The 20,676-nt window shown below is 38.8% G+C and overlaps 1 protein-coding gene and 2 long non-coding RNA genes across 4 annotated transcripts; 1 reads left to right on the top strand and 2 right to left on the bottom strand.

Moving 5' to 3' along the window:
* Nucleotides 1-1,399: 1,399 nt before the first annotated feature.
* tmem235b (transmembrane protein 235b) lies at nt 1,400-20,458 on the bottom strand. Its single transcript, XM_044103626.1, is given in 5 exon segments — nt 1,400-1,899; nt 19,711-19,848; nt 19,952-20,032; nt 20,124-20,418; nt 20,420-20,458. Coding segments are annotated over 5 exon segments (783 nt in total). The 3' UTR covers nt 1,400-1,669.
* Nucleotides 8,342-9,123, top strand: LOC122823712. Its single transcript, XR_006369382.1, has 3 exons — nt 8,342-8,365; nt 8,920-8,964; nt 9,055-9,123. It is a non-coding gene; the product is annotated as an uncharacterized LOC122823712 (long non-coding RNA).
* Nucleotides 12,476-15,277, bottom strand: LOC122823711. 2 transcript variants are annotated; one of them, XR_006369381.1, is made up of 5 exons: nt 15,235-15,277; nt 14,639-14,683; nt 14,354-14,548; nt 13,486-13,670; nt 12,476-13,373 (listed from the first exon to the last, which is right to left on the bottom strand). It is a non-coding gene; the product is annotated as an uncharacterized LOC122823711 (long non-coding RNA). The 2 variants fall into 2 exon arrangements; XR_006369380.1 differs by having other exon boundaries at nt 13,486-14,548; nt 15,235-15,264.
* Nucleotides 20,459-20,676: the final 218 nt, after the last annotated feature.

Below are 20,676 nucleotides of genomic sequence, written 5' to 3'. Positions count from 1 at the left end.
TAAGAACAAGCCATTTTATTCATAACATAGTTTTATTTTCATAGTTTCTATGGGTGAAGTATGTATTTGTATTTACAGCAAAAAAAAGTATATATTTTGATCAAATATAACATTTCAATACATAAATGTCAGACACCATGTAGTTTTTTTTTGCTACATACAAATGTTGTATACATTGATAATGCATTGGTGTTACTTGTAATAACAAAAGAAAAGGAAAATATAACAAACAGTAGAGGAAAAAATGTTGATTAGAGTTGCTTTGGTAGGAACAAAATCCTAATTTGTCATTAAATATAACAATTAAGGTAACAAATTAATTGTAAGCAACACTTAACTATCAACATTAACTAAAGACAAACAAGCAAGAATAAACCAAGAAGAAGGGAGCGCACCGTAACCCTCCTCTTCCTCTCTGCTGCTCAGTGCAGCACAGAGTCGCCGTGACGAGTGACGACAACAGACAGAGAGCAACGAGAATCCTCTCTGTGCTCATATCCAGCCCTTTCTTAGATATGTTTTTAAATTAAAAAGGATAACAAGACCTACTGGAGTGTGAGCAGAGCATTGTAAACAAGCAAAGTTAAAAATGTCTCTCACTGAGACTCGAGTTAATCGTTCATTCCTGAGTTCACTGGTTTGTTTATAACAGTGGCATTATTAGGCCGTCAGTTTGGATTTACAACTTAAAGGTACACTTTATGCAATATTAATTATAGTTTTCTTTAGAATTTATTTATTAGAATTTATTTATTTATTTACATATATATATATGTATATATATATATATATATATATATATATATATATATATATAGATATATATATTTATATATATATATATATATATATATATATATATATATATATCTGTGTGTGTGTGTGTGTGTGTGTGTGTGTGTGTGTGTGTGTGTGTGTGTGTGTGTGTGTGTGTGTCACATACTACATTATGAAGACTCACTGCTCCTTTTGGGGCCCGAAGTCTGGTCCCCAGGAAGAGACCAGGCTTTGGGGCCTCGGGCGACTAATTCAGTCTCCAGTAATCACACCATCAGGATTTCCGACTCAAGGGAGCTGAGTACAAATGGAGGACACAGTTTTTAGAGTTTTATCATCTAAAAAAAACTACTTTTAAAAAAATCCATTGATGTTTGTGGTTGCAACCCAACAGTTCATAGAAAGGTTAAAGTATGAACACTCACACAAATCACTGTACAGTAAAGTGAAGACCATCTTGAAATGTCAGAAAGAAGGAGAAATGTTGACGCTATGATACGGAAATTTTTAAACCATTACATGTGACCAAACTGTATAATAATTATTTAGCACTTTTTACATAGCAACACTTTGCTTTTGTTATCCAACTGAAAACAGCAAATAGGACTCATAAACTGATAAAAACAGAGGGAAGGTTTGCAGAGTGGACAACTTTACAGATTTAACTTTTTACATATATACTCAAATAAAACACCATTATCAACAACTCCAAAATGAGAAGGGACCTCAGTACACACCACAAGGGGGCACAATTGTTCACACCTCAGTCACTGTCCCAGTGAAATTCTTGCCCCACCTGGAAAAAAAATAAAATAATAAAATGCAAGTTGTCCACACCGTTGTCGCTTCAGTTTGTGTTTGGGACGTTCGGGGATCGGCGTGGCGGGCAGCGTCAGGCCTTACTGGGCCCTCTCTGCCGTATCCTGGCCATTTGTGCGGCTATGAGCAGCAGAGTTCCGGCGAGCAGCTCCAGGCCGTAGGAGAGCCAGGCGAGGCCCAGAGACCAGCCGAAGGAGGTGTGGATGTAGGCCAGGCCCTCAGGCCCCACCAGGCGCTTCGTCTCCGCCAGCGCTTGGTAGGAGTAGACGATGTAGAGACTCGCACCGCAAAGAGTCAGCAGGCCTGGATGTGGAAGCAAACAGAAAAAAATAGAGGAATATCACTTTTTAGGTTTCCAGATAAAAAAAATGTTTATTTTGGGAGAGAGCAGATCTTCTATACAACAAATAAATCAAGTACTTCTCATGAGAAAACCTTCACCAGGCTGATGCTGCAGGGCCTTTTATCACAGCGACCCATTATGATCCATTAGTACTGCCAGATAAAGTGCAGCCATAGAATTATTAATTCAGTTCTAAAATATTTATGGAAGTTTTAGGAAATAAAAGAAAAATCCTTTGTAGAAGTATTATTGATACAGATCAAATGTGATGTGTGGATTTATTGACTTTTAATTGATCTGAGTCTACATGGAAATAGGTTTATTTATACATTTAATAGATTATGTAATCATTACGAGAGTCTCTAATGCCTCATTCCAAAGCGTTATCTTATCCCAATCTATGCTATCAGTTATGATGCTATAATCTTAGCATGAAGGACAAACTGACTGCTGTTCCTCACTTTCATCTCCAGTTTACATTGTCTGCTGATATTTAAACTGTTAACTTTAAGTTTTCTCTCACTTTATTCACTTTTCCCCTCCAAAGAAGCTACATCTGCTCTGACCTTCTGTGTAGCAAAGGAGTAGATTGAACTGATGTGACTTCAATTGAATTCAGTGGGCGTGGCTAGCACTGCTGTAAGCTAATTGGTCAGATACAGACTGCTGCTCAGGTCCAGGAATCAGATCAATTTAAAGAGACAAAGTCAAATTATTCCATAATGTTCCGCATCCCAGGACCTGGGAAATATTTATGTACTGAAATAAATTTTAACACACAATCAATATTGATTTTTACTTTTTACGTTGAGGTTATTTTAAATTAGTCTTCAAAAAAGACTAATTCAGAGGTTTTTGCTTATTATTCCATCAACACAATAACCCATATATGTGATTTAACATTGAAAACTGTGGAAGCTCCACATCCTCTAGTCGAGACCTTTTTCAATCAGTTTGTGGACTCTGACATCACCTGGACCTGGCAGAGAGAGCGCTAATCTGAGAGATAAGAATCAAGCTGGCAAAAATCTCGTATTGAGAGACAGGAAATGCACTGATGTGTGCGATATTAGCCTCCCTTATCTACATAGAAAGAACAAAGACCCACCGGTTTTCACTGTGTTGCTATTGGAAACCATTTTAATTTTGACAGCGTGCTCCCGGTTTCAGTGGATGCGAGTGGAGCTACCCAGGGTGGTGACTAATCAAGATTTTATTACAATTACACCCTGAGGCACAACAGAGAGGGGGTTGTGATGAGGATCCGACTCTGATGTCTCATTGTTATGCTCTTGACGGCAATGAGTTGGAGGGAGAGAGAAAAGGACGAAGACGCTGCTGGGAAGCAAACAGGAAGGACAGAAGTTGACTGTCTTCCTCCACTTCAGAAACAAAAGTTGCTATCGATGTGGGTTCAGGTCAGTCTGGTCAGTAAGACGTCGTTTTGTGTTGGGATGTAAACAGTATTTCCCATCAGCTGGTGTCAAACTCATCACATCTCTGCTCATCAGGAGGATTGTTGTCATATAGTCTATGATGTAAGGAAAACTGTTGACATTCCTGTTAAAGTTAGATGGTTCACCTTTACCTGTCAAATACCAGAGTTATGGCCTGGATTCCAACGACAGAATCTTATAAAAACACCTGACAAAGGGGAAGGAAAAACCGATATATTGTTTTATTTGTACTTCTTGAAGACCAAATGTTTTCCTGTGCGCACTAGACAGTAACTCTGGCACATCAGATACTTTCTCCTCCCCACCAAGTTATTCTTTATATTTACAGAGAATGGTTACAAAAAAAATTCAACTTCCTGTTTGAGTTTGTTGAAATTGTTCGGCTAGCATCCGGTGCACAAGTAAAGGTAGGAAATTTGAGGGTAGTTTGTGTTTATTCAGTTTGAAACAATGTACTTCACATAGCTCTGTTCAATCAATCATCTGAAAATGGAAGAAGAGTCACTTTTACAAACCTAGCAGGACGTGGCCGTCCACCTGAAAGGACAACACGAACCAGGAGGGTCGCTATCGGAAAAGCAGCTTTGGATGAGCTGCAGAGATCCTCGGCTCAGGATGGAGAATTTCTCTTGGACTCCACAAATCAGGCCTTCATGGAAGAGCAGGAAATAAACCCAATCCAGTCAGGATGAGCTGTGTTGGAAACCCAGCAACCGTGAGGATGAACGAACCAAAACCTGAGCTTTCTAACTTACATCCATCACACTCTATGACCAAACACTAACACTCCACACCCTTGGACACACCGTCCTCCATTCTTCTACTTGTAGTCCCAATGAATTTGTAGTCCAAGAGCAACAACTGTCATGCTCCGTCTTTGTGAAGAACCATGAGATTTTTATCTGTGAAATGTGCTTTATGAATATGTTTGTATTTATTTACTCTCACTCACAGCCACAATGGAAGGGTTCAGATCCCAGCAGGTTCATGTTGGAATAAAGATGTTGAAGCTGTGACCTGACAAAGGTTATTTGTTATTTGTATTTGTAATAACAAGATGAATCAAAGTTGGTAACAACACGGCTACACGCATGCTGCAGTCTACACAAACACAAACCTGCTGCCTGGATCTTAAAATGCTCTTCTTGCTCGGCGACTGATGATTGGTGAGGAGTAGTTGCATCATTCGCCTCGTGGCACCAAAATAACGGGGGAAGCATGAAACCACAGCAGCGCCACAAAACCAGGAGTCCAGGGCAAATCATTTAAATCCTGTAATGTTTGGACGCCTGCTGAACATTTCCTCCTCTCCTGTCTGACGGTAACCGTCTCAGACTTTATTTGTAATAATAGCAGACCGTTATGATGGCAGCCAACAAGCTGTAATCATGTCTCTCTGGAGAGGTTAGATGAGTCTCCTGGTCTGATGATTTGATCGCGCATTGGTTGCTGCAAAATGTGCATTTTTTTTTTATTCATATTGTTGCACATTAAAAAGAACTTCATTACTTTTTATGACCGTCTTATTGCATGACATAGTGCTTCTTAAAGACCAAAAGCCAAGTATACTGCCTTTATCCTGATAAATTCTGGATGAAGCAATTTAAAAATGTATTCAATTATTGTTGAACAACGACTGACTCTGGTGTTTTCTCCTAACTATTTCTGATGGAGTCCCATCAGAAAAAGTTAGGACAGATGATCATGTAAACTTCTTGTGTGGGTGAAAAAAAAAATCAATTCCACATCAATTTGAAAGGCTAACAAACAGATCCATAAACACTAACGCGAAGGATATTACATCTATAATTTCAGTGTTCCTTAGTCAGTTTTATAAGAGCTTGATAAGGTTTCCCCCCCCAACAACAATACTAATGTTTTAACTCAGGAAGAGATCAGAAATCAATATTTGGTGGAACAATAAAATGGTTCAGTGTTCATGTTTGCCAGAGTTGTATGTATCTATTTTCCAGGTTTATGTTTGGTGTGAGCCGGTTAAAGGAGGGTCTTACCCAGGTGGCCATTCAGGAAGGAGCTTCCACCAACTGGGGGTGCCAATAATTGTGGATGGGGCCGTACGCATGACTGTAAAGCCATGCAACTTTTGTTGAATTCTGATCTTGTTTTCTTTGATGTTTAAACACAGAGAATGAGTATTTTTTTAAAGGTTATTAGGAAATGCGAGCTTAAAAATAAGGAGCAACCGATCGAAAAAAACATCATCTTTCTAAATGTTGGACGGTCAAGAAGTTCACAAAAAGGTTCTAATCGGATTCAAACCTTCACCCCATCCTGCTCCTCACCATGTGCTGATTATTAAGGGAAGGCTACAAAGAGTCTTTGTAGGTAAGTGTCTGTCTGTCCGTCTGTCACAAGGTCCTCTTTATGGAGGTCATGAGGCCTTGGCAGGAGAGATCAAGCTGGACGAGGTGTGCCACAAGCTCAGACGATTGCTTTATGAGTCCAATAGTAATCTGATTACCAGAAATACCCATATTAACATAACAGCGTTAAGATGATTTAGGGTTAGCTAACTTTACCAACAACCAAAACGTAGGAATCGGTCAGCTGTTCCAAAGCAGTAGCTTGTAGAGACAGCCACCGTCCTGCTGGAAGATTCACATCAGTTCTTAAGAACAGACTGAAGTTAGTTTTGCTCGTCATCCTGATTGTGTTTGTTCTGACTGAGGTCGTCATGGTGATAACACAACCCAGGAACTGCTATGTGTGGAATATTATCTTCATCCTGTGAGACGCTGCCAGTGCTGGATGCAACGTCTTCTGTGGTGCCAAACATCTGACACACATCCATTCCTGCAGCTAGCAGTGGCACCTGGGTCATCAAAAGGCAAGCCAAAGAAGTGGAAGCCTTTACCAAGCAAAGACAAAATGAAGTTTACGAGGGAGGACGGCAATGACAACAAACTATCCGTTTGCATCGTCCGGCATTCAGACAGAAACCTCCCCCAGTTTTCTATCAACTCTCTGAATCTCACCACCCACCGGAACAAAAAACATTCAGTCACTAAAACCTTGCGGCGCCGAGTCGAACAGATCCCCACAAGGACGGAAGTGAAGGAGGAGAAACACACTTCAAACCTCGAGAAAACACACAACTCACTCTAACGAAGGAGAAAAGAAAAGGAGAAGGAAAGGTCATCATATGATGAGGCTGGAGATTCTGAGAAACTAAGGAGGATATTTTCCAAGCATGACATAAAACCCAACAGCTCTCTCAGAATGATTCATTTCAAGGATAAGACACCCAAACACACACTCATTGGTGTGACACACCACTGCAGATTGGAGAAACAACAGCAGCTACACAAACGGACAAAGGACACTCATTTAAAGATATCAATGTGCAAATTTAGGACAGGGAAGAGGAGATGGATCGATGGAGGAAAACCAACCAGAACTAAAGAGAGGTGTTGGTGTCAGGTTTCACCTTTCAATCACGTACTCTCGTCTCCACAGGGGGCTTTATGCAGCACTTCACACACCGGGGTGTGTGATCAGAACAGCTTATATCATTAGAGACACGTTTGGATCAAACACTGAGCAGAACGGAGGCATAGAGCCACGTGTTCTACCGGCCCCCCTGCAGTGACCTTTAATGACCTCTCGGCCTGCTACGTCCATCCATGCTCTGAACTGAAGAAACCTTTGGGAGCAGCTGGACTCGTTCCGTTGACTCTACTCCACAGTGATGTGAAGCAGAGCTGCTCTCATGCTTATTGTGATGTTATTGCTGCTTCCATGTGACTTGGTTGCTCCCATAAAAGCAACAGGGTGACAAATGAGGCAAGAATCTCTCATCATACAAGGTGTAAACTTTACAACCCTACAGCCTCAGTTTGGAGTTATTTAGTCTGTAGTGCAGATTTTCACTGTTTGGCTTGTTAGAATGACTGAACCATTAAAATACTTTAGTTTTTTACTGTCTATGAAGATTCATTTCAGTCACTATGTCTAAAAATGTTCTCTAAACGTTAACTTCTTTCACAATCCAATTAGAAAGTTTGAACTTACTGTATGTTATAGAGGTTCATTACACACATAGTGATATTTCAACACAGTCTCACTCCCGACTCGTCATATATTGACGCATGGGCAGGTTCCCTTAGCGTCACATGTTGTGGCGTTGGTACTACCAGCGTCAATAATTGACGAGAAGGGTTCTCTCTTGAATGCTGTACCGCTCCTAAGCGTCCAGAACCGACGATCTAGGAACAAATAAGATAACACAATTCGTGCATAGCTGATGTATTTGTAGGTTCTTAACAATTTAGTTAATTTACTTCTGTTTTAAAAGATCCTCCGGTTCTCTGAAGCGCGATTTTAGCACCCGCTTGGATGTTATCATCCCATAGAATGGCGATTATCAGTGGTTATCAGCCCCATTGAATGGCCTCAGTTGGTATATATATATATATATATATATATATATATATATATATATATATATATATATATATATATATATATATATATATATATATATATATATATATATATATATATATATATATATATATATATATATATATATATATATATATATATATATATATATATATATATATATATATATATATATATATATATATATATATATAAGCATATAATGAAATTAAAAGGTATATCTAGAGTTATGTAGTGTTATGAGTTGTCCAACCTCATAGCCTTCCACTAGGTGGCTGTATGTACATCTGTAGTTGCTTGCAATCTTATCAATAATGATAAGAAGAAGTTATCTTATAATTTTATTTTTAATTAAAAAAGTTAAAAATAAAAATACGGATGGATTTGCTCATATGATTATATGAAAATCTGTGTTTGTACCATATGAAAATGTTTAATATTTGTATTAGTAGTAATAATAATAAATTACGGATTGCACCGACAAAACATTAGAGAAGAAGAAGAAGCTTACGTCATTCGACGACACTTTCCACGGTCGGAGCTGGTGAGTAGCCCCTGAATCTGTCAAATAAAAATGTAGTAAAAAAACCCTCAAAAGACCGAAAGTCTACATTTATAAATCTGCTGACGGTAGTTCTATGAGTTAATGTTAGCGAGTATGTGGCACAGCATGTGTTTGTACAGATTTAGACACGTTTTTAACCCTACTTGGTAGCAAAAAAAGGCTACTTTAGCTCGCTAATGTAGCGTTATTAAAGCCAGTCAGGTTCAATAGCTGTCCTTCATACCTTTAATAACAATGTGCTAAAATTTTGTTTCATATATCTTAAAAAACCGTATACTTTTCAGTATACTAGTTTATATCAGTATATTGATTTAATGTTAGGATTCTGTCATACAGTTCATTACATTTCATCGTTTCCCACAGTGTATTATAAACCCTGAGGCCATCATTCTTTATTTGTTGCCCCACCAGGCTAAGCATTGTTTATTTATTTAAGTCTTTGTAAAACGTTTGCATTTTCTGTGACTTTATAGTTATTGTTCATGCTAATTATACAAGCTATGCCAATATAAAGTCTTTGTTTTCATTTTTAGATCCGGATCACATACACAGGAGTCACTCATTGAAGATGAATCACAGTAAGTGACAGAAATTTGTACTCTTCTATATTTGAACAACAGTTCTCGCCTCAAGTAAAGAAACTGTGCATTGTTTTCTTGTTGTTGTAGTGGTTAGGCTGGACAGGGATCTTCGAATAATTGAGAGACACCATGGTGTAAAACGAAGGTGGCTCCTTCGGATGGCATTTTCCAGAGAACACTGAGAGATGTTGACCAGGAACTTAGAGGTCAGCTGATACGAGCACAAAATGAAGCAAGGGAGAGGGCCACTCTTCTCAACCTGAAAAGAAGATGTAATGGTAACACTACTTCTTCTCTTGACTGTATGGTCATTAGCAAAATTGAAGCTCAAAGGTCTTGTGGTAAACCTAAATTTAATCTTTATGTTATCCCTGCACCATGCATATGTTCACTCTAGGTACTTAAGCGTCTTTATGCAGTGTAAGAAGTGACTGGTTTATTCCAACTTGTCCTTTGTCATGGGTATGTGCTTTTGATGTGTATGGTTATTTATCTTTTGAATATGTTTCTTGGGTGTATCCTGTCTTTCACCAATGCCCGTTGTAAATAGGCACAGATAAGTGAGTATTGTAATACATCCATTTTCTAATGGACATTCAATGATCTTATACATTACGGCAGATATTAAGTCTTTCAGAGAAGGTGAAACATTAACATGTTTAACGTTGAAAAATTGTCTTATAGTACTACTTGGTTCTTTGCTGGAATAATGACATGGTGTCTCACTGTCCAAAATGTTCAAATCTGTATGTTCAAGATAGTGTCTAACATATGATATAAGTAGTTTTTGGTTTTTATAGCCATGGATCTCCATTGTGCAACATCTTCAGGTCTGTGAAATCATTCACTTCTGTTTTCAGCAAAATTGTAAAACAAGCTTTTATTGGAGATGTATTTTTGTGTTGTGCTATCTGTCATTAAACATGTTTTTTTCAAAATGTATTATGTATCACTGGGACTGCAAAAAAGACACTTCTAATTTGGTCACAGTTGTGACATTTGTTTATCCGAAAGCTGTCAATGTTAGCATTTCCTGTAGTTTGTCTTAAACAATTGATAAATGTATAATGCATCAATAAAAAGCTTTTGTATTGAAAAGATATTCTGTCAAATGTGAGTGCTTTACATAGTAACAAATATTTGGGTATCAAGCGAACACATCAGTAAGCATGTTAGCTGAACTAATTACTGTTGCACTTCAAAAATTTCCACATGGTAGCACAAATAATACCCTTTAGCAAAAAAAAATGAGTAAGATCTTTCCTTTTAAATAAACAAATTGACCAGGTTAGAAGACGACACGTTCAGGTAAAGGCACTTTCTCCCTTCGCGAAATCGTTGGGACAGGCATGTTGATAGGACACAGCTGGAGAAGATTCCATTGTGGGATGCAGTAGTTCCACAACGTCACATGTTACTATTGGTTATCAATGGGTGACACGCCACGTGACCAGTTACACACTTTTTGCCGCTTAATGAAAACTATTAATACGATTTGACATTAGGATTTCATTCTGTCTGATAAGTTCAGTTTATGACTGGAAAATGTGATTTACTTACTTTAACAGAATTTGCTACCCACTCAGACTGGTGAGTTTAATCATGACATCGCCCGTGTGTCAATGATGGGGCGCATTCCATTTCAAACATTGAACGTTTGCCGCGACAATAAGGCCCCGTGTGTCAATGATGGGGCGCATTCCATTTCAAACATTGAACGTTTGCCGCGACAATAAGACCTTGTGAGTTGTAAGTGCGAGGATGTTATAAAGTAATGTATATGGTCATTGAGAGTGTAATTGTAGTGTATTAAACTATGATCAGGGCTTCACTTTTTCTCATATTTAGTTTAGCTGCACTATTACAGATAGTATGTGTTAACAAGGAGGCGCTGTATGGGAGAGTGATGCAAAGAAGCCTTTTTCAGCAATTACGCCTCAAACAGAGCCGCTTGAGGTCTGCAAAGCACATTTGGACGAGCCAGCTTCATTTTGGAATAAGGTCCTGTGGACTGAAGAAACAAAAGATTGAGTTGTTTGGTCATAAAAAGGCATTATGCATGGCGGGGAAAAAACAAACAAAAACAGCATTCAAGAAAACACTTGCTACCCACTGTAAAATTTGGTGGAGGTTCCATCATGCTTTGGGGTTGTGTGGCCAATGCTGGTACTGGGAATCTTGTTAAAGTTGAGGGTCACATGGATTCCACTCAATATCAACAGATTCTTGAGAATAATGTTCAAGAAGCTGATACAAAGTTTAAGTTATGCCGGGGATGGATATTTCAGCAAGACAATGATCCAAAACACCGCTCCAAATCTACTCAGGCATTCATGCAGAGGAACAATTGCAATGTTCTGGATGGCCATCCCAGTCCAGACCTGAATATCATTGAACATCTGGGATAATTTGAAGCGGGCTGTCCATGCTCGAAACCATCACACTTAACTCAACTGGAATTGTTTTGTAAAGAGGAATGGTCAAAAATACCTTCATACAGGATCAAAGAACTTATTAAAAGCTACAGGAAGTTACTACAGGCTGTTATTTTTGCAAAAGGCTGATCTAATAAATATTAATGTCACTTTTCTGTTGAGGTGCCCATATTTTTGCACCTGTCAAATTTTCTGTTAATGCATACTGTACATTTTCTGTTAGTCCAATAAACCTCATTTCAATACTGAAATATTACTGTGTCCATTAGATATATCAAACTGAAGTAGCTTTTGCAAACACCCAAATATTTATACATAAAAACGATTAAGATTAATAGGGGTGCCCAAACTTTTTCATATGACTGTATGTTGCCACTTTCTCAGGTAGGTTACAAACAGTTATGTCATGATGCCCCAGCCGGCATACCTAGGTGGGCCCCATAAAGGGAAAAAAAGAGGGCAGACATTTTGGTCCCAAAATGGTTTGTGACCATTTTCCATAGTGGCCCATATATTTTTTTTATGTAAGCAGAGACAAATCACATAAGACTACATGTCAGAATTTTCTGACATACAGTTGGTGTTATTCAGACTCTCTGTCTTTATATTCCTGCCTGATCCGTCCTGCTGTGTGCTTAAATTTTAATGTAATATCTGGTGTGAAGGATGTCAATATTCGTGTTGCCCTCCAGAAAAACGCAAACATCAACACTAATATTAACTGCTCTATAACATTTTAAACAACCAGGAATGTACATGTCCTTACAGTTGCAAAACTAAATGCAAATCTAACAGTAAGATAATTCTCACTAGTCTGTGCAGCCATCTGAGTGGTGGAGCAGTGGAAGGAGCGCTTAAGACACCAAACACTCAACCTGGATGCTGGTGTGAGGGGTCTCCTAAAAAAGTAGCCAATCATCCAACTGCAGATGATACATTATGGTGCTGCTGGCATTCTTACTAAAACCAGGAAGGTAAATCAAATCATCCAGTTTGTAAGTCCCTACACAGGCTACAAATAGTCCATATTGTAAGTTTTGAAATCTGTCTGAAATATCACAGAAACACTGACATAGCTCTTAATGAATTTTTAATACAGAGTAGTGCCCTTCAAAATAATGTAATTCTTGGATAACAGTCAAATATTTCTCAAATATCAACATCACAAAATTTTTGTCCACTACGTTTTAGTTATTTCATTGTTGTGCTCAAATTTAAAGATATTATGTAAAGCAGATTATGCAGCATCTCAAGATTAAGAGTTAAATTCAAACTGTAAATAAAGTTTAGTCATTAACAATGTCATACTGAACAAGAACATTAATAAATGTGAAAAGACTACAAAGCTGTAATGAGTAAAATTAAAATGCCCTTGATTATATATAGCTTGACTTAAAAACAGATATGTCTCAACAATATCAAAACAATAAACTGAGATGTTAGAACAAAAGCTTATATGAAAATCATCAATGAACTTTTATACTGGAATATGTGCTCTTCACATAGAACAGTAAGTGGCCATAAATCATGAAGATGATTCACAATCTATGCTGTTCTCTCCTTCGTCAACATTGTGTCATCATCTGCTTCATCCTCTCCATCGTCAATGCTTTCATCATAGTCTATGTAATATAGATCTGGAGACATAAGTGCTTGAGAATAAGAGTTAAACTCTGGTAGGTGATGATTTGGAGGAGGGCACCAACTTCGATAAACCTCTTGAACATGTTCATTGCACTGTACATTTTCTTTTCTAACATGATAATGTTTTGATGAAGTACAGCTTTTGAACCAGGATCTGCAGTATCATTTATAGCTGAACTTAAATGTCCATGTTGTTGATGAAGGTGAAGAATGACAGTGTTCATCTCTCTTAAGTAGAAGCTTTTCTTCAGTTGCTCTAGTCTTCAAATGCAGGGCTTCTATTGCTCGACTTTTTAGGTTCTTTGGAACAACACCATGATCTTCAATCTTTAAAATAAGAGAACAATTGCAAGTGGAACCTTGTTAAATGTAGTAGCAACATAAAGTGAATAACAGCATGTAGAAAGTTGAATAAAACCTTTAGATCAATTCTACTCACTTCTTCATCAAACAATGTGTACAGCTGGGAGGAGGCATCACACAATTCTCAAAATTCTAAATGTGATGGAAAGATGCCAGTTTGTGGAGGCCACTGCAGATTATTGTACTCTGTAACAATCTTCTTCAGTTTCCTGTTACAGGCATTCACTTGCTTGGACAGCCTTATAACAACTCCCTGTCCATCTGTAAAGAAAGAAGAAATATAAATACTAGTAAAAATAATACAATCAGCACAATATGAAAACATGATACAGTAGTCATTTATGGAAGTATGTTAAACATAATAAAAGGTTGACATCTGAAATAGTGTTTATCTCAATTTGGATGTTGTGAACACAAGTAGTGGCAGCCAATTCTACACAAGATATTCAACATGACACTAAAGTTCGCATAAGGAAATCTCAGTTTGTAGGTCAAAATCTATTACTGCCAATAATTGAATGATATTTTAATTGTACTCTTAAAAAAGTTATCCTCAGAATATAAAGACTGATAGTTCTTACAGTGACTCAATATCTGCCGTAATGTATAAGATCATTGAATGTCCATTAGAAAATGGATGTATTACAATACTCACTTATCTGTGCCTATTTACAACGGGCATTGGTGAAAGACAGGATACACCCAAGAAACATATTCATACACCAAAGATAAATAACCATACACATCAAAAGCACATACCCATGACAAAGGACAAGTTGGAATAAACCAGTCACTTCTTACACTGCATAAAGGCGGCTTAAGTACCTAGAGTGAACATATGCATGGTGCAGGGATAACATAAAGATTAAATTTAGGTTTACCACAAGACCTTTGAGCTTCAATTTTGCTAATGACCATACAGTCAAGAGAAGAAGTAGTGTTACCATTACATCTTCTTTTCAGGTTGAGAAGAGTGGCCCTCTCCCTTGCTTCATTTTGTGCTCGTCGTATCAGCTGACCTCTAAGTTCCTGGTCAACATCTCTCAGTGTTCTCTGGAAAATGCCATCCGAAGGGAGCCACCTTCGTTTTACACCATGGTGTCTCTCAATTATTCGAAGATCCCTGTCCAGCCTAACCACTACAACAACAAGAAAACAATGCACAGTTTCTTTACTTGAGGCGAGAACTGTTGTTCAAATATAGAAGAGTACAAATTTCTGTCACTTACTGTGATTCATCTTCAATGAGTGACTCCTGTGTATGTGATCCGGATCTAAAATGAAAACAAAGACTTTATATTGGCATAGCTTGTATAATTAGCATGAACAATAACTATAAAGTCACAGAAAATGCAAACGTTTTACAAAGACTTAAATAAATAAACAATGCTTAGCCTGGTGGGGCAACAAATAAAGAATGATGGCCTCAGGGTTTATAATACACTGTGGGAAACGATGAAATGTAATGAACTGTATGACAGAATCCTAACATTAAATCAATATACTGATATAAACTAGTATACTGAAAAGTATACGGTTTTTTAAGATATATGAAACAAAATTTTAGCACATTGTTATTAAAGGTATGAAGGACAGCTATTGAACCTGACTGGCTTTTAAAAGGCTACTTTAGCGAGCTAAAGTAGCCAATTTTTGCTACCAAGTAGGGTTAAAAACGTGTCTAAATCTGTACAAACACATGCTGTGCCACATACTCGCTAACATTAACTCATAGAACTACCGTCAGCAGATTTATAAATGTAGACTTTCGGTCTTTTGAGGGTTTTTACTACATTTTTATTTGACAGATTCAGGGGCTACTCACCAGCTCCGACCGTGGAAAGTGTCGTCGAATGACGTAAGCTTCTTCTTCTTCTCTAATGTTTTGTCGGGTGCAATCCGTAATTTATTATTATTACTACTAATACAAATATTAAACATTTTCATATGGTACAAACACAGATTTTCATATAATCATATGAGCAAATCCATCCGTATTTTTATTTTTAACTTTTTTAATTAAAAATAAAATTATAAGATAACTTCTTCTTATCATTATTGATAAGATTGCAAGCAACTACAGATGTACATACAGCCACCTAGTGGAAGGCTATGTGGTTGGACAACTCATAACACTACATAACTCTAGAATATACCTTTTAAGTTCATTATATGCTTATATATATATATATATATATATATATATATATATATATATATATATATATATATATATATATATATATATATATATATATATATATATATATATATATATATATATATATATATATATATATATATATATATATATATATATATATATATATATATATATATATATATATATATATATATATATATATATATATATATATACCAACTGAGGCCATTCAATGGGGCTGATAACCACTGATAATCGCCATTCTATGGGATGATAACATCCGAAGCGGGTGCTAAAATCGCGGCTTCAGAGAACCGGAGGATCTTTTAAAACAGAAGTAAAATTAACTAAATTGTTAAGAACCTACAAATACATCAGCTATGCACGAATTGTGTTATCTTATTTGTTCCTAGATCGTCGGTTCTGGACGCTTAGGGAGCGGTAGGGGAGACCGGGTATGGTTGTAACATAGGGAGAGTTGTAACAGCACCATTTACACCAATCAGGGATAAGATAGGAGTCACATGATCATTTCAGTGTTTGCCCGCTTCCTCCCCAATCCCATATTGTCATTGTCAAGGCTGGAAACAGGCACATGAAGATACTAAGGAGAAAAAACTGATTTTGAGGTAAGAAAGTAAATTTTTTGACCATGACTATATTTTGTTTGGTACTTATACTGTTGCAGATAAAACCATATGACTTACATTAGATGAAAGTGTAGTTTCTCAGGCAAAATGTGATGCATTTTCCCATGCTAATTTCAAACCACTTTGCTACTACAGCTAGCTAAACATGGCTGACAGGGTTGGGGTGGGTTGTAACACATCTTTAAAAAGTGTTACAACCATCCCCTTACATACAACCTTTTGATTTTAACAATTTTACAGAATGCCTAGGCAGTGGATACGAAAGACTGATAGAGGTGTGCCTGCAGATGTTTTAAAAAAGGCATCTAATGAGGTCACAAAGGAGAGCAAGTCAGTCAGATCAGTTGCGAAGGCGCATGGGATCTGCCATGTAACACTGAGCAGATACTGCAAATCACTGCAGAAGCTGAGAGAACAGGGGTCCAGTGATCTTCCCAATGTAGGTTATTGGAGCAGCAACAAAGTCTTCTCTGAGGTGCAGGAGGAAGCGTTGGCTGACTATTTGACTCAGGCAGCAGACCTGTATTATGGACTGACCCCACGTGAGGTAAGCATATGACTGGTTAGTCACTGGAGACAAGAGAAGAATTGAATACCAGCGTGCTAGACAAATTTAAAAACTTTTTGTGTCTATGTACTCTAATTTTCTATTCCTCTTTCTTTTAGGTCAGAAAGTTTGCATATCAACTGGCAGTAACATATAACATCAAACACCCACAGACATGGGATGAGAAGCAGATGGCAGGGCCTGACTGGTTCACATTATTTATGAAGCGGAATCCTAGCCTGTCAATAAGGAGTCCTGAGGCAACCAGCCTTACACGCCACAAGTTTTAACCGCCCAAATGTGGAAGGTTTTTCAACAAGCCTTGGACAGGTCATTGAGAGATACAACTTCGACGGGAGCGATATATGGAATGTAGATGAAACTGGTGTAACAACAGTCCAGTCACCAGACCGTGTTGTTGCTCGTCGTGGTGTCAAGCAGGTGGGTGCGATGACATCAGGTGAGAGAGGTGTGCTCGTGTCAGTAGCATGCGCTGTGCAAGCGCTGGGAAATGCAATTCCTCCCTTCTTTGTATTCCCCCGTAAACGTTACAAGGAACTCTTCATTCAGAGTGGGCCAACAGGGAGTGCAGGAAGTGGTAACGCCTCAGGATGGATGCAAGAGGAAGACTTCCTCTTATTCCTTGCTCATTTTGCAAAACACACAAAGGTGAGCCCAGAGAAGAAGGTTTTACTTTTGCTGGACAATCACTGTTCACATATATCTGTTAAAGTTATTGATTTCTGCAAAGAAAAGGGAATAGTGCTACTTACCTTCCCCCCCCACTGTAGCCATAAACTTCAGCCACTGGATCGCAGTGTCTCACGGCCCATTTAAGAAAATGGTGAACACCGCAAGTGATGCCTGGATGAAGATGAATCCTGCCAAGACGATGATATATGATATTCCAAGTATTGTGAAGACTGCTCTGCCTGCAGCTGCAACACCGAAAAACATTCAAGCTGGTTTCCAATCCACAGGTATTTGGCCCTTCAATCCTGACATTTTTGAGGAGTGTGACTATGCACCCTCACAAGTCACTGACCGTCCCGACCCAGGTACATCACTGACATCTGGAGCTTTCCAGCTGCAGTCTCCACCTACACACCTGGGGATTGCCTCCTCTCCTCCAACTCACCTGGAGACTACTACTTCTGGCTCCTCTCCAGTTAATGATGTGACCATGTCCTGTGCTCCAGATGAGCCAAGCACCTCGGTGGTGTCTCCTGGTCAGGCATTCAATCCTTTGGCTATGCGGCCATTTCCAAAAGCAGGGCCAAGAAAAACAACTGGCAGGATCAGGAAGAAAAAGAAATCTGAAATTCTCACTGACACACCAGTGAAACAAGCACTGGTGGAAGAAGAACAGAGAAGAGGAAGCAAAAATGTAAGGAAGAGTTTCTTTGCAAAGAATAAAGGCAAGCAAAAGAGGAAGGAGAGAAAGCCTGCCAAGAAAATGTTAAAAGCAAATGCTGAGGATTCTGAGACCTCAGACAATGAATATTTTTGTGTTGTCTGTATGGAGCCATTTGGCAACTCAAAGCCACAGGAAGTGTGGTTAAAATGTGCCCTATGCAGTCTCTGGGCCCACCAAGCCTGCACTCCTGGGCTACCATCATTCATTTGTCATCACTGTGACTCTGATTAAGGATACACACATATAGACACAAACACACACATTGACATTGTTTTTTGTTAGATCTACATGTTTGTTCAGTGTTCATTAAGCATACATCATGCATGTTAAGGAAGTTTGTTCTAGTAGAATAATTTACACACATGCACACACACAAACAGAGTATATTTGAGTTATGGTCAGTCACAGAGAGAGAGACATTGTTCTTGTATTGTTCTTTTAATTCAGTAAACCTCTTTTTGAAGCATATCACATGGTGTGGCCTCTGTTTTTGCTTCTTTTGTCTAATTGTTACAACTTACCCCAGCAGGTGTTACAACCTACCTCGGTAGTGGGGTAGGTTGTAACAAAGGAACACCATGTATTTGACATGAACTCATGAGGTCTGTGATATTCTTGCAGAGGTTTGAATTGGTGCCATTTGTAGTAGACAAATGTGGGTATTTTGTATAAAAGTTTGAAAACTCTAGCTCAAAAATTCTGTGAGTTACAGGTGCTGGAGCAAAAAGTGTTTCAACCATACCCGGTCTCCCCTACAGCATTCAAAGAGAGAACCCTTCTCGTCAATTATTGACGCGAAGGGGGTACCCGACGCGTCAACATGTGACGCTAAGGGAACCTGCCCATGCGTCAATATATGACGAGTCGGGAGTGAGACTGTGTTGGATATTTTCAGGTCCTAAGTTATGTTCATTTTGATGATTTCGGTTTAGAGCTACTGGAAACCCAAAATATTGCTTCTCAGATTCTACAAATATTTCATAAGACTGATGAGAAAGGATTTTTAACACAAAGCTGTGGGTCTACTGAAAGGTATATCATCTCAGCGCAGACCGACATGGATGCAGTGAGCCAGAGCTCTGCTGACCAACAGGCTTCAGCTTGTCTGCAGTATTGGCTCTCATCTTCCTCTTGACATGTTCTCATCAAACTGTCTACACTTTTTCCTTCCACCCAGTTTTCTATTAATATGCTTGAATATGGAACTCAAAAACGCACTCTGTGAAATCTCAGCATCTTTAGGAAGGTCTTTTTGTAGCTAACTTAGCTGTCATAAAAATGTATGCGTTTAAAACATCCCCGCATAAATTAGTGTTATTTAATATTCATTTTCTGAGAACCTGATTTTCTTGTTTTGTTTTCATTAGATCTGAGCCGCAAACATCAAAATGAACAACAGACGTGTGAAACATGATGACCATTTCATAAACAAAATCATGAAATTGTGTTTATCCTTCGGAATAAAACAACTGTTTGTTGATGTTCCAGTTTGTTGAGCTTCAGCTCTTTAAGTCGTAACTTACTGCTGATGAAGAAGTAACAGGCCGTGCCGGTGAGCAGGACGGGGCTCCGAGCCAGGGCGCTGACCAGTCCGCAGATTCCCCCAAACAACAGGAGAACCAGGCTGAGCGGCAGCATCACCACGATGACTCTGTGCATGTCTGGAGCGGAAACACGCGGATTGAGCTAACACACACACACACACACACACACACACCCACACAAACACATAGAGTTTATGAGGAAATAAAGCTGAAGTCTTACTCAGCATGCGCAGTTCGGTCTCAGTGTATTTGGAGGAATCGGCTGCAAATGAATCAATGGAGTCAGGATGAATCTTCCCTCCTGGGTGAAAAGGGAGGAAAAACAGCCACACAATTCTTCCCCTGTGATTTAACTAGACCTCCCGGACGGTGCGTTTAAAGGCGCAGCCTACCTTCGTGGATGCGCCACAATCCTGAGTGAGAGCTCATGTCCTCAGACTCGGTCGCGTTCATCGAGTTCATCTCTATGATGTACCAATAATCGGTTGCGAGGGAAGTCGCCAGAAAGGCGAAGCTGAGAACGCCGCAGACCCCGGCAGTGATGACCAGAGCGCCAAAGGTTACCTTCATGGTGCGCGGCTGAAGGCTCGGCTTCGTGCGTAACGCGGAGTCCCCGGCGGTGATCCAAAGCTTCCCACCGTCTCTGCAACGCACGAGAGCGTTCAGGAAAAGAAAAACAAAAAAACCCCAGATATATTTCCGAACGACTGTAAGAAAATTCTGGCATCAAACTGGAGAGGGTCTCTGACGGCAGTGTTCCTCTCAGCTTGTCTGGGAGGGACTTGACTTCACTCACTCAGTGAGCGCGTTTACGCAAAGGCTCAGGAGAGGAGAGAAGAGCGCAGTCTGGCTTTGCATTTCTCCACTTTTTTTTTTATATTACACCCCTTTTCTAAATTGCATTACATGAATCTCTTTCCTCAAAATTGAAGAAAACCAAGAAAT

Source organism: Gambusia affinis, linkage group LG20, assembly GCF_019740435.1.
Source record: "Gambusia affinis linkage group LG20, SWU_Gaff_1.0, whole genome shotgun sequence".
NCBI classification, from domain to species: Eukaryota; Metazoa; Chordata; class Actinopteri; order Cyprinodontiformes; family Poeciliidae; genus Gambusia; species Gambusia affinis.
This window is presented reverse-complemented; position numbering and strand designations above follow the sequence as displayed.